Source organism: Rhinolophus sinicus, chromosome 3, assembly GCF_057876585.1.
Source record: "Rhinolophus sinicus isolate RSI-liver-muscle chromosome 3, RSI-T2T, whole genome shotgun sequence".
In the NCBI taxonomy this organism is placed as follows: Eukaryota; Metazoa; Chordata; class Mammalia; order Chiroptera; family Rhinolophidae; genus Rhinolophus; species Rhinolophus sinicus.
Window position 1 is genome coordinate 64,831,436 of NC_142503.1, and position 18,217 is coordinate 64,849,652.

At 39.1% G+C, this 18,217-nt stretch overlaps 1 protein-coding gene across 2 annotated transcripts in view; it reads right to left on the bottom strand.

Moving 5' to 3' along the window:
• Nucleotides 1-18,005, bottom strand: part of LIX1 (limb and CNS expressed 1) — a 49,125-nt gene extending 31,120 nt beyond the window's left edge. Inside the window, exons 1-3 of one of the 2 annotated variants that reach the window (XM_074328681.2) lie at nucleotides 17,683-18,005; nucleotides 12,540-12,628; nucleotides 554-717 (exon numbers count right to left, since the gene is read on the bottom strand). In XM_074328681.2, the coding sequence (XP_074184782.1) occupies nucleotides 554-703 (150 nt within the window). In that variant the 5' untranslated portion in view covers nucleotides 704-717; nucleotides 12,540-12,628; nucleotides 17,683-18,005. The remainder of the gene's footprint in view (nucleotides 1-553; nucleotides 718-12,539; nucleotides 12,629-17,682) is intronic. The other variant, XM_019727921.3, reaches the window with a different exon arrangement.
• Between the last annotated feature and the right edge of the window lie 212 nt (nucleotides 18,006-18,217).

The window sequence follows — 18,217 nt, forward strand, 5'->3', positions numbered from 1 at the left end:
CAACCCTGTGGGTGTTATTCCTCATCTCAAAGTCAAAATCAAGACGTGAAATGAGTTTCCCAGGAGTATACAGGTATTCAGATGCAGAACGTGGGCTTAGGACAAGTGCCTGAACCCAGCCCTGTGAGTCCCAACCTTTGCTGTTGCTCATGCTTTGGTGGGTATTATATTGACTAGTATTTGATTATAAAATTCATGAAAGTGAAGACTTTCTACTGATGGAAGGGCCATGATGGGAAGACTTCACCAAAGGTCCTTAGTTCTTTAAGGTATATTCCAAAATATTTTGAGGGAAAAGGCAGCAGATACCAAACAAATAAACTGCTATAAAATTCATTTTCCATAAAGAAATATCAGGGGACACCCTACTATAAAATACTTCCATTTCAAAAAAGCTGGAATGTCTGACCAATTTTCCTGTATATGTAATGGAATATGGCACACCTTTTTTCCACTACATCCAAGAAAACTTATAATGTTACCATTTCATAAATGGCTTACTCTTTTTTAAAGCCCATTAACATTCACTGACTAATTTATGGTTGCTTCTTACCTGAAAGTTGCCAAAACAGCTTCCTCCAGGGAGGGTCACATAACTCACAAAGGGCGGTCCGGGAGATGGCAGCGACTCATAGATCACTACACCTTCACTTGGGAACGTAGCCCTCTGTTGCTGCTTGCTTTCCCAAAATTCCTGTAACATTGACACAACATTCACTGAAAAAGACAAGGAACATAATCCGTTATTAAGGATGGACATACGCTGGCAAAACAACATTTTATTTGTGGGTGCTTTTAGTTGTGAAAGAAGTACATACTGTTTCATACAAACATGTTTATTTCTTCCTGAGTATGGCTCAAGTGGTTGGTACCTTAATTCTAATAACATTACAGTATATTAAATTTACTTTATAAATTAATTTTTAGTTGCCTTAATAAACTTTGTCCAGAGCTATAATTATCCATGGCCTTTACTCCCATTTCTCAGAGGTCCTTAAACCTGCAAAGTGAAAGTCAAATTTGGAGGTAAAATTGTAAGCAATGTCATTTTGGTAGGGACTCCCCTATTGTAAGATTTAAAGGAGAAAGGCAGAAAGAAGAAAACTCTTTCATGCTGCTCTCCACCCCAATCTAAAGGAGAATGAAAGGCAATTGTGTAATAAGCAGGAGGCTGGAAAAAGCCATAAGTGAAACTAATAACATGGAGACCTTGTTAAAGACCACGTCTGTTAGATGACTTCAGAAAACATAGTAATGGCTATAGCCATGTGTTTTACATTAAATGACCTGTGATAGCCTGCAGAATTTCCAGATCAAATTAGGTCGGTTTGTTTATCCTGTACTGCAAATTGAATTGTGGAAATTAACAAGGATAATAGAATTGTAGACCTTACAGGTCAAGCAGGCAAAGCCCTGCCTAATGCAGGAATTCCCTGCTCCACACGACTGACAGCTGCCTGCCTGGCCTGTGCCTAAACATGTGGAAGGACCTGATACTCAGCGCATTCGGAGGCAGCCCATGTCAACTGCTAAGGGTCCTGACTATGAAAAGGTCCTTTCTGGGAGTGCTTTCCTGTAAGGTTCACCCAAGTGACCTATTCCCATTTCTGGGGCCTCAAAGGAGCTTATCCAGTTAACCATGTGAGGGTCCACCACACAACTTGTAGGCAGTGTAGGACGTTTGCTGTTTTTGCTTGCCTGCCATTTCCTTCCTTCCCCTTTGTGGGAATAGTAAAAAGATTTCCCTTAAAGAACCACCTTTCCTTCTACCACGTCTTTTGCAGGGTTGTGGGTGGCGATTGGACCAAAGCCAAATCATTTAAAGCCAATGAGTCTAGGAATTGTTTTGGAAATGTTGGAAGACTAGATTCTCCTTTTCACTAGGGTTGCTGGAGGGATAGGTGCTGCCCAAGCAAGGGGGAAGCATGGCTAACAAGAAAACCAACGTAGAAAAGGGTAGAACCAAGACATGAAGGAAGAAAGACTAAGTTCTGATGACATAGCTTGAGTCCCTGAACCAACACATCTGCTTTTTCCTTAAGCCATTTTGAACTGCTGTCTCTTCCTTGCACATGAAATTATACTAAAACAAACAACTCTCAGGTTTCCGCAAGTTCTAGTTTTAATAGATTTTGTTCTTTCAAGCATTCTTTGTGTAACATAGAGTCTATGCCTTTTGGCATTCTCTGTAATACATTCCTGGATGGATATGCTTCAAAATGCTGGGCTTTGATATTTTTCAGGGAGTCAGGAGAGTCACAGAGTTTGACCTTCAGGAAAAAAACATTGCACAACCCCTTGTAAGTTGTTTACTAGAGTACCTGACTCCTTTTTTCATCCCTAGTCACCAATCAGCTTCAAAATGTGTAGTTCAGGCAAATTCTTGAGACAACTAAGGAACTGGATGCCTGTATATGTTTAAAAACTGCAGTACTTAGGTTTTAAGAAGTGGTTTGGAAAGAAACTGGGAACATGTAAGACTATCAGAGAGGATACTTGAACTAACCAATAAAAAACATATTGAAGTGGTCAAGGTGAGAGAACTTTTTCATTCATTCAAAAATATTTGAAATAATATTTCCTACCAGTTAATGTAACTCAAAGTAACATTAGAACTTTTATTTCCTAAACTGTATTTCTGCTCCTTACCCTCCCCTCTCTCCCATCTCTAAGAAAAGGAGTTTTGAGCTGGTTGATTTGTGTTTCTACTTGCATTTGGCCTCCGGCATTCAGCAGAGATGTCTTGAAGATTGACGCCTAAAACGAAAGCCAGTGGCCTGTTGCTCGATAGTCAACAAAGCATATTAACCTACTATTTTGATTAAGTTCATTGTTGAATGATGTTCAGCCGAAAACTGGAGTAAGAACATGAAAACTCATGATTATTTAGGTAAAATGAACACAAGAATTTTGACATGTAAAACTATGTGGATTAAAGAGTTCAAAGGTATGTTAAGTTTTGAAGTAAAATTTCTGCATGAATAAAAGTAGCAGTTTTCATATTTTTCATTCTGCAACCTTGGAATATTTCTTTGATGGTCTTGTGTATGCCATCACCCCTAAAGAGTACAACATATGTCCACGCACACACACAATCCATCTTTCTATCTCTAGCTCCTCTTGACGACTAGAAAACCAGATGAATGGAGTGCAGAGGGAAGAAGGCCAGCTTGCTATTTGGAATTCTAAAGCTCGGTATATCAGAGGATACTCTATGAAAAACATGCTCCTCGATGGTTTGATGTCATAACAACAAGGTTCATGGACAGTATCAAAGAAAATGTGAGCAGAGGGTCAAGTACTGCTGAAGAAAACCATCCACGTTTGAGGATAAGCCTCACTGCAGAGTTTAGTCTCTAGCAGCAATCGCACTGTCAGTGCTCAGCCAGTGAGCCTGCCTTCCGTGTTACAGAACAAACTTGGGCTATGAAGCATGTGATAGCCAGTCCTACATCTAGTGGCTCATCTACACAAGTGCCCAGTTCCACTTTACTCCCTCCAGTCTCAAATGAATTTGTGTGGCTTCTCCTGGGCATTGGTATATGAGTCATTCTCTTGACCTCCTATTTTCAATTTTTTTCTCTGTACACACTCCTCTCAGCCACGTAAGTATGCTCAAGATGACAAATAAATGAATTAATGAATGAATGAGTCAGATGAAACGCTCAACCTTGGGACTATTTTTGGCTGCTACTTATTAAAATTTTTCCATCCTAGCCAAGCTGCTAGAAAGAATATTGTACATTACTATCTGTTTCCTTATCTTCCATTCATTTTTAACCCATCACCATCTGGTTTTCCTCTCCATTATTCCACTGAAACCACTCTGGCAAACATCACCATTTCCTACTTTTCAGGCCTTATTTACTTGACCTCTAACTGAATTTGATGCAGCTGATCAATTTCTTCTAGAAAGTCTTATATCCCTGGGCTTTTCTGACAGGTTCTTCCTGATTTTGCTTCCCTATTTCTAATCATTCTTCTCAGTTTCTTTTGTGGGTTTCTCTCCTTCGGCTCTCCCCTCATGTTGGTTTGCATGAGAATCTTGTACTTACATTTTCTTGTTTCTTTCTCTCCTTTTCTCCTTGAATAACAGAACCAATCTCTATGACTTCATCTACCATCACATACACCGACAGTTCCCAATTACTCCCCTGTATTTCCAAGTTTATTAATAGATGCTTCCATTTGAATGTTACACAAATTCAACGTATTCCCAAACTTGGCTCATTTTCTTTTCCATAAACTCCTTTCTTTTTCCTGAATTACTTAGAAAGTGATGTGATCATTCATCCAGTCACCTAAATCAGAAACCTGGCAGGAACCTTAAACCTAATTTCCTCTTTCTATATTTAATAAATGCCCAAGTTTTGTCAATTCCATATCGTGATGTCTCCCAGAGCCATCACTTCTTCTCAGTTTATACTGCCGTTGCTGCATTGGCTCATATCTCGCCAAGTATACCACACTGCCTTCCTGACGCCAATCATCCTCCTCTCCAGCCCGTCCTCCAATTGTTTCCAGAGTAATCTTTCTGAATTTCACAGTGAATCAAATCACTCACATCTTAAAATCCTTTTGTGAGTCCTTCATTACCTACAGGATAAATAATCCTTTGGCAAAGTATAGAAAACCCTATGTCTTGCTACTCTCTCTCAATCCAAACTTTTCTCTTCACGTCACCTCCCAGGTCCCACACATTTCGATGCTTCTTATTTTACTGGCAAGCCCTGGGTTTCCATTCTGCTCTTCTTCCCACTGTCTGTTGTCTTCCTTGATAGCATGTGCTAATTTTTTTAAAGATTCACCTCCAGCATCAGCTCCTTAGAAATAAAACCAAAACCAAAATAATCTGCAAATCCTTGCTACGGAAACTGGATATCACTTGGGGACATGTCAGAAATGCGGGATCTCAGGCTGCACTCCAGGCCTACTGAAGCAGAATCTGCATTTTTAACAAAAGTCTCAGGTGATCTGATGCACATTAAAGTATGAAAAGCTCTGCTGGAGGAAGAAGTTGCATTCAAGTCCCCCTTATCATGTACCTGTTATATCATGCGCCAGACTCTATGCATTTTCTCATTTAATCCTCACAACACCCCCTAGAAATAGGTTTTTATCACCCACAACTTATAGATGAGAAGTGAAAGGGTACAATTAATTACACAGCTACTAAGTCTTAGACCTGGGTTTTGAAACCTAGTTTTTGTTTGAGTGTATAACCTACAGTCTGTTCAGCATGAGATACTCTCTAATTATGATAGAATTTAAGTTGTTTTCATGTGTGTCTACCCCTACTAGAGACAGTGCTCCTCAGATGAAGAACTATGTCATTTTTTCCACAAAGTCTGGAACACAGTAGGAGCATAATAAGTGTTAGCTGAGTATTTGAATGTCATCAGAGGTGTGAAAGATAGTCTGTATTTGTAACGCTGTGGGTAGGGGAGGAATAGGCGGCTTGTCACAGGAATTACTTCACGGACCTTTTCCCAGGGGCTCTTTTTCTGACACTTGCTCTTGACAAAGTCAAATAAAGCAAAGGCCAATATTATTTCATACAAGTGCTATGACATGTTTCCAGCGTGGTGCTGTCACGCTGCATGAGGCGGTCTATGTCTCTGAGAACAGGTATCCTGATGACCAACCTTCAGCCAACACTTTGCTCTGGCTTAAAGCAATGGTGTAAATAACCACCAATTGTGTGCCTCAGGGGGGCTGTGACCAGGCATCCTGTTCCAATCCTGTCTTTCCAGACAAGATGGCGAAAAGAGAGACAACAGGAGGAACAAGAGGAAATGACAAAAGACTGAGGAGGGGTTTGTACAGGCTTTCTGGGCAGAGGGCCATCAGCGAAAGTCAAGTTTAAGTCAGGAAGGTATAGTTTAGAACACAACCTTTTGGGCTACGCATTATTTTTCCCAAAGTTTAGTAAGGTTCTTTTTGGCAAGTTTCTACTTTGTCTCAATGGACACTAAAGAAAAAGGTCTTTATCCCAGGAATAATAGCATAAAAGCCAGTTCCTTTTTGTGATTTCTATTAGTGCCTTTATAAGAACAGAAAGAGACATCAAAGCTTTCTCTCTCAGCCACGTGAGGCTATAGCAAGAAGACAACCATCTAGAAGCCAAAAAGAGGGCTCTCATCAAGAACCAAATCTTCCAGAAACTTGATCTTGGAGTTCTCAGCCTCAAGAACAGTGAGAAATACATTTCTGTTGTTTAAATCACTTATTGTATGGTATTTTGTTACAGCAGCCCAAGATGACTAAGACAAATCACCTCAGCAGTTTTGAATATTTTGTGTATCAACAAGAAAATGTACTGTGTAATTTATAGACATTAGTATGGCTATTTTCTATTTCACTGTGTTTTGAAATTTGAACATGACAAAGTTTTCAGAGTGGTAATTAGATCCCCAAGCAAGTCTCTCATAATTAGATCCCCAAGCAAGTCTTTCATTTTCACCTTCGCCAAGTTTTCTGTTTGACTACAAAGGTCAGCATTAAGGTTTTTACAGAAGACAGTTGACCAATGAAGACATCCAACAATGAAGACCATCCCATCTAATCCTCTAGATTAAGGATTTCTCTAGCTGCCATCCTGACTCAGCTTCAGCAAGAGCAGTGACACCAGTGTCCTTGCACTTGGAGTGCTTATTTTCTACCTGTGCCTTGTTTCCAGTTCTCTCTTCTACCTCGAGTGTTGTTCCTGTCCCTCCCCCTTATTCCTCCAATTTATTCCAGTCCGTCAGAGGAAATACCACCTCCTCCATCATGCTTTACCCACTGGTTCCAGTCCACATGAATCTTCTTTTCTGAGCTCTTATTCCATTAGTGGTCCCGTGTTTTAGCACTTAATCTCCTATAAACCATGCTAATAAAATGGATGTGGTGCTGCTGGCTAAATTTATCAAGTCAGACTTGGCTGGACTTCCTTCTGGCTAAAAGAATGAAATGCCTTGTGATAACAATTCATCTTATAGAATACAGTTTTCTGTTATTAAACTCACAGCAGACTGTGAGATTCTAGAGGGTGGGGATGCTGGTTTATTCTTCTCTGTAGCCCCCTTGGTGTCCTGCACAGTGCTATTTATCTAGAAGCAGTTGTTGAATTCATCTGGAATCTAAGAAAATTCTATGCATCTGAGCAGTTTGAGTGCTACTGAATGAACACATAGAAGGTAAGAGAAGTCACTATGATTCCTGGAGAGGTCAATACTTCCTTTGGGACTAGCATGCTTCATGTATAACCACTGTAGTGCCCACACAACATGGGCGTGGTGGTGGCAGCCATGCCTCAGCTGGTGGAGATGGTGGAGTAGGTGCAGAAAGATGAAGCCTGGTCAGAACAGACAAGGGATTACTAGTGCTTGATAGCTAGGGCTTTACCTCCATAATCAGTGGGGCTTAGGAAAACCCTGAATGGGGGATGACAAATATTTTTGTCTTAGAGTGCCATCTCTAATCCATTTATGTTGGTTTACTGGAGCAGTCCATTGAAAAGGATGTGAAAGTAGCTTGCGGTACTAGGGGACCATAACACCATAATTAACCAGCAATGTGACACTGGCATAGTCTACCTGGTGATACTGACCTTGATATTATGGAGTGAAAAAAAAAGTTCAAAGCAGACCTCTGCCCGTAAAGATTTACAATGTGTAGAAATAATATATTTATAATTAGTGAACAAAATATTACAGTGCTACACTGAAGCACAGAGTTGATTTTAAAGTAATATTTAAAACTTAAAAATTTATGGCACAGTAATTAAATCAGTAGAAGAGAAAAGTAAGATGAATGTAGGCTGAAAAGGAAACATCTGTGTCAGAGGAAGGCCAAAGCTGGGCCACCTAAGAGGAATGAAATTTAGACTGGGATGGGAGAAGAGAGAGAAATCTGGATCCCAAAAGAGTGAGGGTGGTATCTGATAAAAAGAGTAAGAAAAATAATAATGCCTCAGCCGAGGAATTGTGTAAGGGAGCCACAGGAAAGGGTGCCATCAGGAAGGGAGTATGATTTGACAAGAGACAGAGGAAGGGAACATAACTTCTTTTAATAACTGAAAATCAACCGCATTGTCCTGGTGTCCCAGCTTTGCCCAAGTGGAAGAGAAAGGCAAGAGCACAGAGTCCCTTGTCCTTTGTCCTTACTGAGGTGCTGTTGTATTATCTGAGGTGGCTCCATCCACGAAGAGGAAGGGCCCAGACTTGGAGAGAATTGCAGCTGCTCTTGTGCAGCTGGGTGAGCCCAATGAGACGCTTTTCTGGGAGGAGCTCGGGAGAAAAAAATCTGTGAGTAGAAGATGAAGCAAGCAAGAGAGTGCTCTTTTGGCAGCCTGGAAAGAGCACCACATCCCTTCAGAGAAGGAAATCCATAACTGAACACTCAGAGGGCTTTTATTCTAAAAATACAGAGCTTGTGATTTTCACAGATTGGACACAATGGAGGTGCTGGGAGGGACACATGACCTCTATTTTCATATAGGAATTTTGAGATGGAGAGAACATAAATGTCCCATGTACTATAGAGTCTGTTATAGAAGAGTCCTTAAACAGGCCCTGGCTCAAACACAATGAAATGTGTACGGCTGCATCTTGTCTCTCCACCTTTTATCAACAGGCAGGCAGTGTACTTAGTATTACAGTTAACATTATGGACTCTGGAGCCAGAATGCCTGGGCTTGGTTCCTGTCTCTACCACTGTAAGATACCTACCTAACTGCTCCAGTTCTATCTGTAAATGTTGTACTTTTATCACAGGGTTGCCCTAAGGCTTAAAATGGAAAACGCTCAGAATAGAGTTTCAGCATAGTAAGCACTAGAGTGTTTGCCATTATTTGTGGTTAGAGAAGGTGAAGGAAGAAAGGAAAAGCCTGATTATATGCTTGCATACTGAATCTTTGAAACTGACTGTTCTTGGATTGGAAACCATATCATTAAACGTTTTAAAAATAGTCTGCAAATTGGAAAATTCTCTAATTGTATACATTGTGCTATTTATTTCCAAAATATCTGAAGAGTTCAGAGATGGAAAAGAGAAAGGTCTTTTGATATCATTCACTGGTAAAATCAAAACGTCAGAATAGCTGGAAAATAAATGGATGAACTAGTACATGTCTCAAAATCTGGAAACATGGATGTTTGTTCCAATTATTTACTTTCTAGTGGATGTTAAAGGCAGTAGACCTGCTCTTAGCAAAAACTACAGAGAGGATCTAACTTTTATGTTAATGTTTAATGACTGCTTATGCTTCAGCAAAGTAGAAATATTATAGTTCATCGCCCAGTTCAATTACCTAATATAAGTCTTGTATGAAAGACAATCATTTATCTTCAAAAAGGAATCTTGAAAGTATGCTATAAATCTATCCCCCCCAAAAAGAACCCATTTCTTTATGCCTTACATGGAAAAAATTTTAGCTGGGTAAAATTTACATTACAAAAAACAATTAAAGACAAATTGAAAAGGCTACCATTTAAGGATAAATTATTAAGAGGCTTTCAAGATGATTAACAGATTTTAAAATTGATTCTCTGCCTCCAAACAGATGGATTTATATTACATAATATTTTAATACAACCTTTAATTCAATTAGTCTTAGCAGGTAATATTTTAAAATAAAGTTAATTAATATTTTCTATTCTTGTAATTCAATCATGTATAACTTGCCCTTGCCAATGTGATTTCCTGGTTTTGTTGAGGGAAAAATAAAAGAAAAGGACCCCCAAATAATAAGAGGGGTAAGCTGAAGGCATGATGCAATTTGCCATTCAAACACAATGAGTTGCAAAATGGGGTACCTTTGGGTCTGGTGCTTGGTTTGGTGAGCTATAGGCCACTGAGCAACAGAGTCAACTGTCTATAATCATTTATAACCATCCTCAGGCTTTGCCAAGTTTTGACCCAGCTAAATGGAATCTTGCTGACATGCCTTGTATGTCGGGTACGACCTATAGGAATCTTGGGCCCCTTTTTCTTTTGTGTAGACACTCTTTCAAAGGTAGCCACAGCCACACAGCAGGGCTAAGACATCTTGGAGTCTTGCTTTGTTCCCAGCAGAGGAATTTTTTTTTAGTAATGCTCCAGTGTCAGTGCCTAGCTCCTTCAGCAGCTGGAAAGCTGGTTGTGTTCTTCTTTGTTGTGCTTTTTCGTTTCTTCTGGTCTGGTCCCCATCCTCTACCCTGAACACTCTTCCTGAGGTAATTATGATCCTTTTAGTGTTTTACAAAGTTAACCTCTAGGGAATTCTCCCAAATATGCAAAAACTATATCATTCATTTTGGTTTAATTTTCACCTTTAGAATTTAAAATTGCTGAGCTATAAATCATTTGGGAGAAACTTAAGTAATACTTATTTTTTATATCTTCGGAAGTACAGGGTGATTTTTTTAAAGAAGGCAGAGGGGAGAGTATATGAAAGGGCCAGATGGAATCACAAAGACAAATTAAAATAAAAAGTCATTAAGTAGATCAGAATTAAACAGCAGCAGCAGCATGCTGAGTTCCCATGTGTGGTTTTCATGTGCATCATGGGTCAGATGACGTCATACAATCACAAAAGTTACATAAAATAAAAACTTGATGTGATCCATTTAACCAATCAGGCAGTATATGTCTTCCCATGTTCCACTGGGCACCGACATTGCACTCTATTTAAGAGACTTTGTAGGACTGTAGATTTTAGATAACCAACCAAGGATCTAAAAAAACAACAAACAAACAATCAAAAAAAAAAAAAACAACAACACAGGTTGTTTTGCTGACCAGTTCTGCTTAGTTAAAATGGTCATATCTTTGCAAATGTGGCTTTAGGTGTATAACGTACCTTCCCTAGGAACAGTCATTATAAGAAAGCTTTTCACAACCCTGCCACAGCTATCGAACCAGGATTTCTGTACGAGGCACAAAGTTTGGCTCAAAAGAGCATGGAGCACTGCCTTTCGTGATCTACAGTTGAGGGCAGACCCTGTGGGTGAATATAAGGATCGCAAGCTATGATGTAGGACAATTAAGTTTGCAAACTCATCCTAGAAAAGGTGCTACATACCTCATTTCTGAATATCACTATGTTCACCTTTGAAGTACTCCCCTTGGGAAGCTATGCACTGACGCCAGTGCCTAGTCCACCCTTCAAAGCAGTTTTGGAACTCTTTTTCTGGAATGGCTATCAGAGCTGTCGTTCTATTACCCTTGATGTCTGCAATGTCATCAAAATGTCTTCTTTTCAATATTTCCTTTATCTTCGGGTGAAGAAAGAAGTCATTGGGGGCCAGATCAGGTGAGTAGGGAAGGTGTTCCAACAGTTATTTGCTTACTGGCTAAAACCTCCCTTACAGACGGTGCCGTGTAAGCTGGTGCATTGTCATGATGCAAGAGCCATGAATTGTTGGTGAAAAGTTCAGGTCGTTTTTGTCAATTTTTTTCATGCAGCCGTTTCAGCACTTCCAAATAGTGAACTTGGTTAACTGTTTGTTCAGTTGGTACACATTCATAACAAATGATCCTTTTGATATCAAAAAAGGTTAGCAACATCATTGCAACAAGTTCGGGAACTTAATTGTCACACCTCATAAGTCACCATGCCAGGGTGGTGAATGGGATCATTCAGGCTGCTCTCCCAAGGCCAACCGGAGGCAGTGCACTGGGGAAGCTGCCTAAGGGGGCTGTTTATTTCAGAGCCCCTTCCTCCATGCTCCTCTTGTCTCACCTGGCTGTCAACTTAACCCTGCATGCAATTAGGTTGTGATTAAGGTGTCAGTGGATGATGACTTAGAAGGTCTCAGTACAGTTCATTTCATCATAAAGGAGAACACCTGACAATGGGAAAAACCTTTCCCCCTTTTATGAGGGAGAAAACCAACCAAATCAGCAATCAACACAGGTTTGTTGTGCTCCTGGTTGGTGTCTGGCCCTGTGAGAGACACCTGGGGGATACAGAGAAGTGCAAGCTATGGCTTTGCCCTTCTGAGATTTCCAACATAGGTGTGGACAAAAACATGCCAGCGAAGCTATAACTCATAACGCAGAGCCACATGAGAGAAATGTAAACTACACAGTACAAGCCATAAGCGCCAAAGGAGTGGTGACTAAATGATGGGTTCCCACAGCTGCCTAACAGGATGAGATCAAAATAGGGATCAACTGATTATCATCGCAGCACGAAAAAAAACAAAAAAAAACCCAAACCATAATTCAAACAGCATTCCATGGACGCCAGAGAAAGAATAGAACTACAGGGAGCGTAATAATTGCCTATTTTGTCAATATTAAACTTTCAATAGGATTCTTTCTTTTTTGTCCTTTTCTTTTAAAATAGGATTGTTTTAACTACCTTGACAGACTAAATTTATATGAGCGTTTGAACATGGAGAAAAAGAAATAAGAGTCTTTGGGGTTAAAACTGCAATATGAAATGTATTAAATAAAGAAGATTCTTTTATGAAAGGCTTCTAAAGTTGTCTTACATTTCTTAAATCAATCTGTAGCACATAATCAGTAAAACCGTATCATTTAAACAGAAAATTCATAACTTAGAAACTCACCCTTGTGCAGCTGTATCCTATTATGGACTGTAACTTAACACATGAGTTTCAGAAGTTGTTAAAGTTGAGTTCAGGCTAACAAATCTTAACTGTTAAAAAAAAAAGCCTATGGTGAGAAGAGATAGCAGACTATGAAGAGGCACCAGATTTGATCACAGGATGAGTGTCAATCATTTTATTTTGATTTGTTAAATCTTACTTATATATTAAGAAATAAATGTATTAGGACACATAGGGACATAAAGTGATCAAGAAGCCACTTCTGTTTTTCCATTTTGTAAAATTTTCCTCTGGGGCTGAGACTTTCAGTATTTAAACTCTGCCAAACGTATACTTACTGAAAAAAGGAGAATGGTGCTTATCCCAGGGAGATCTGAACTGAAATCTGCATTTTTCTTAGTATAAATTCAAATAAAAATAGTTGGCGTTATCTTTCAATACAATTTTTTTTCAAGTAAAATTAGCATTTGAATACACTTTGATAGACCAAACATCCACAGTTCAAATTATTGTAATTAAGATGCAGTCATTAATCCAGGACTTTTATTTTTTAACCATATTCTTTCAGGCATACTTCATGTGGTGGAATGCAAAGCAGTGTATGTAGAGATTTTACTGCACAAGTACCTTTATCCTTTACATCCTACTCCATTCCTTTCTGTGAAATGCAAAAACCATAAATGTTACCATCAAGTTTATAGATTTCAGATAACTACACTAAAAAGAGAAAATACTTGACTCTTGAGGATTTTTGCTCTCTCACAATGCATACAACCAGATTCATAATTACCGAGATGTTTTTAATAGCTCTACAGTCTGGTCGAATATTTTCGACCAGAAGGTAAAAATGTACTTTTTGAGGTAAAGTATGCACCTATGTGATAAAAATAAAACCTTTCATGCAGAAAATATTTCCCTTAATGGAAGAGTTAATGCACCTCCAATAGGTGAGAAATTTGCTTCTAATTGTACAATGTTTATAGTAAAGGTCCCATCTTATTTTTCCATTATACAATTTGGGGAAACATATTGGTGAAATCTAGCATGTCACTTTATAAGTCAATGCTAGAAACCAACACATTCTCATGGCTTCAGTGACAACTAAGACAGCTTTTTAACAATGTATTTGAGAAAGTTGGCCTTGATTTGGGCCTTTGGTTAGTTTGTTTCTCCCTATTGGCATGTTTAGACTTATAAACCTTGCCTGAATGGGCAAAAGGATTCTTGCTGTGAAAAAGCTGTAATTGTTTCCAAATTTAGTATCAGGAAATGTACTCCAACAGATGTCAATATAATCTTTTCCCCAATGCAACATAAGGCCGGAAACTTCCAGAACTAATCTCGGATCACCGTTATCTCCAATGGTTTCCTAGTGTGACTCCACCTGCCTTCTCAGCCTTCTCTCTACCTCCCGCAATGCATTGTTCTTGTATCGCCTGATCTGCCATCGGACAAGCTGTTCTCTCGCTCCTCAAAAATGCCCTTCTCCTCTCAGTCTCCTGTCACACTCCTGTTCAGATGTGCCTTTTTAATGGGTGCTCTCCGCACACCAATAGAAGAATTCATTTCAATGCCCCCTCTATCGTCCTAACAGATACTGCCATGACATGGTAATATAACACCTCTGAGAGGCAATGTCTTCTAGTGGCTAAGGGTGAGGAGTTGGAAGATAGAATTTGAAACCTGGCTCTATTACTTACTAGCTATATGACCTTGGGCAAGTCACCTTAACTTCCATGAGCCTCAGTTCGCTTACCTGTAAATAACAGTAGTACCTGCATTACTATCTTGCTGTGAAGAAGGAATGTTCTTAGTCTAGTGCCTGTCCTGACTTGAGGAGGACTTGACATCCTAGCATGACTATATGAATGGATGAAGGAGGAGCCTGCAGATGACAGATAAGCATATTGTTCTCATGTAATTTGAAGAGTTAACACTCAAAGAGGATGTGAGTATGTAGCCATCTTGAAATCATGTGGTGATTTCCTTCGAGAAAGCATGTGAGGAGCTGTCAAACAGTAGCCAGCAAATAGTAAGCTAACACACATACTCTTAAAAGAGATGGCAGGGGCTGCTTCTAGGATAGCTCCTCTTTGGTTGTGATACATGGCGCATGAAAATAAATTGGATGTTGCACAAAGCCAAGAGTGGAAGGCAACACGAAGATACACCTTAATTTCTTTGCAAAGAGATTCTGTCTGGTGGTATGGAGACTCCCAACATCCCTTGTTACAAAATGGAGACACTTAGATAGTGAAGAACAATCCAATGCCAGCTGAACTGAGCAAACTTCTAATTGAGAGCCCACCTTATTTAAAACGTATTTCCATTATTTTTCACTTGAGATGTAAAATAGGGAAATGATGAAAAAAATTGTTATGAAATTAATTTCCTTCCAAGAAAGAAAGCAAAAAACCAATCACAACTACTGCCAGATGAACACTGTGTCTAAAACAAATGAGGGATTTAATGTATTGCAAAATGCCACTTGGAGGGCCTCTTTGGCTGAGAAAAAACATTCAAATTTTATTTCTTTAAATGAATGTAACTATCCCCATGTGCATTGGTCTCAGACCAGGAAACTCTGGGTGGTTTTCCTGACCAACTTGACGAGAAAATGTCATTTACTATTGCTTGCGTTTAAAAAATCAAATGCCAACTAAGGGCAATAAATTAGTCAAATGATCATTTACATCCCCTGCATTATGTGTTTCTAAAGAATTAAGAGAAATAACCGCCTGTACATTTATAGAAGAGAAATTTAGAAAAGCACTTTTACAGTGTTTTTTATGCTCCTTTGTTCAACTGTACTGGGTTTTAAAAATTCTTGGACTGGCTTTTCATCTTGCAGGAAAGTAAGGTAGCAATTTTTCTTAAGGAATTGGCAGTGATGAACTTAAGTGCTCAGCCCTTTTCTTCTGGCAGGAAGAGACTGGACCAGGGTGAGGGAAGAGGAGCCAGGAGTGCCTGAGAGGCGGCTGCACAGAACTTGTCACTCAAGGCTGATGACAGCTTTTTATAGGCTGTGTATAACAGGAGTGTAGTGGCAGCAACTTACAGATGTGCCAAAGAAAAGTCCACGTGCTAAACTCTGGCATGTGCACCACAGGTTACCAAGGCATGGCACGGTCTCCAGGCTGACTTTTGATGTTATGCCCCAAAAAGTAAGTTAGTCTGTTCCCATTTACTCCATGAGGATGGCAAGTGGCTGGATATTTCGATATTATAAAAATTCCTGGTACAGAAATCTGCCATTTGGCTTACTTTCAGTTAGTTAGTTTTCAGATCAGAAACACCTGAAGAGAGAACATCAGCAGTTTGATATTCACACCTGTGAAGCCATTTAAGCAGCTGCACAGTGGCAGCCCATTATAGGGTAAGCAATGGTTATCTGATTGAATGTAGGTTCTATGCTAATGAATGAAATACATAAAATAGGACATTTCTTTATCTTTCTATATAAAAGAGTTCCTGCAAAGTCTGGATGACAGAATATAATGTATGCGTTATTTTAATCCTTTCTCTATTCTCTGTGCTAAACTTGTAAACAATTTCTGGGATTTAGTTCATCTTAAAAAGTGAGCCATATGATTTCCGATTAAACTTCTTAAATTCACAATGAACTCAGTGAAAAATTTCCCCCTTTTTCCTTTTTACTGCTTCTACTACCCAAACTCCCCAAATAGGACCCCTGCTCCTAAACAATTTATCCAAAGCTTAGGGCAGGTCAAGAGCCCTTTACCCTTCATTAGTGAATTCAATGCTATTGTGGGAGAGAGACATTCTTTCCTTCCCTTTTCACTTCAAGAAACATACCAAACCTGAATAGACCCCAGGCGAGGCTGGGGGTGAGAGTGATTTTTATTAGTTCTAACATTGCTATTGACACATACTTGAAGATACTATTTAAAAGAAAGAGAGAAAGAGAGAGACAGAAAGGGAGGGAGAGAGAGAGAGAGAGAGAGAGAGAGAGAGAGAGAGAGAGAGAGAGAGAGAGAGAGAGAAAAGAAAAAAGAAAAGAAAGGAAGGAGCAAGCTTTTATTTTATGCCTCAGAGGGCATAAATTTAATTTGTAAGAAGAAAACTTTATAGAATAAAATGGCCTAACATTTCTTTTTCTTCATCACACATGAAAAATATAAACTAAAAGGACATCTGGAAACTAACATTATTCAGCAATCAGAAAGGGAAAATCCAAACCATTGAAGTTTTGATGGAGACAAACATAACGAGATTTACAAAGAAGAAAGCTGTAACCTATTGAAGTAAAAAAAAAAAAAAAAAAAAAAGAATTCCATATGCATTTTACCTTTTGGGCAGTTCCATAGCAAAGTTCTATTTCAGAAGCTCTTTGTAATATGAAACCCACTGTAGATAAGATACAACGGGAAGATAGTCTGTTTTGCAGCAGCAGGAAATCAAATTGGTTCCAGAAACCAAGTAACATGACAAATGGTTTAATAATATTGCTAGAATTGGAAAGCTTGATTGAATTATTTTCCATAATCATTAAAAGAAGTAACTTTGAAATAACTTTGCCATAGCTGTTTAGATTTTTTGGAGGGAAGGGTGTTGCAGAGGGGGGAAGACATCTAATTTTATTGGCCTTTTAACTAAAGTGTTATAATTTGTTATTAAAATTTAAGAGTTCAGTGGTGATGTACTAACTTTTGTTTGCAACAAAAAATTTTAGACAAAAGCAATATTTGATTTAACATGACTAATATATGCTATGAAGGGTTAAACAAGTTAGCAAATATAGACATATTTTATCATATCCAAGTTATTTTTTAATTTAAATCTTAGTAGCAATCAGCCTTGCTTTATTTATTTATTTATTTATGAAGCATCTGGAAAAGTTCATTAAGTCTTAGGTGAGTCTTCGATTTTAGGAGAGACTTCTAAACGGTTAGCAAGATGTATCACTGACAAAACAACCCAGCAACTACTACCCGTAGGTGAAATGAAATGAAATCATGTTCCTGAAGTCAGGAACAAGTTAAATATCACTTAGACCACAGCACACGACTACAGAGATTTAGAAGAAATCTTACTTAAATAGGATGTGACTAGACGTTTAGGACTATTTTCTAAAAAAAAAAAAAAAAAAAGTCAAAAACCCTGTTTCCCCTTCAGTACTTACAATCTTTGAAGACTAGAGCCGGGTCTCTGTGAGGCAAGACTTGGGCAATGATGTGTCTCAGGGATTCCAAGGTTCTGTCCATCTCGGGTCTGCCTGTGTGAGCCTGCTGCCCAGTGTCCTCATGCCTGAATTCTTGCAGTCCTGGACCGAATTTGTGCAGCTCATTGATGCACAGGATTACCAAAGAATCCCTTTTAACATCTGCCAATCAGACATTTCCCAGAATCTAAAAGACCCCTCAGGGGGCCCTCCTCCCAGGCTCACTTATCTTTGTTGTGTGCTGAGCTAATTAGCTCTAAAGGCTGGCTGACAGGCGGGTTCCCATTGCTTCCTTCTGTTAAACACACCCACCTACAGGCGAGCTGGGGAAGCTCCCTCATCATCGGAGCAGCTTTTCTTCTCCAACCAGATTTAGCCTGAATTGTGTGCGGCTTTCTGACTTGGATATTTCTTTTCGACCCCCGTCTTCAAATGTGCTATCCCCAGGTGTATGGAATCCAGAAGATGATTTCTCAAGGAAATTTCCTTAGTAACA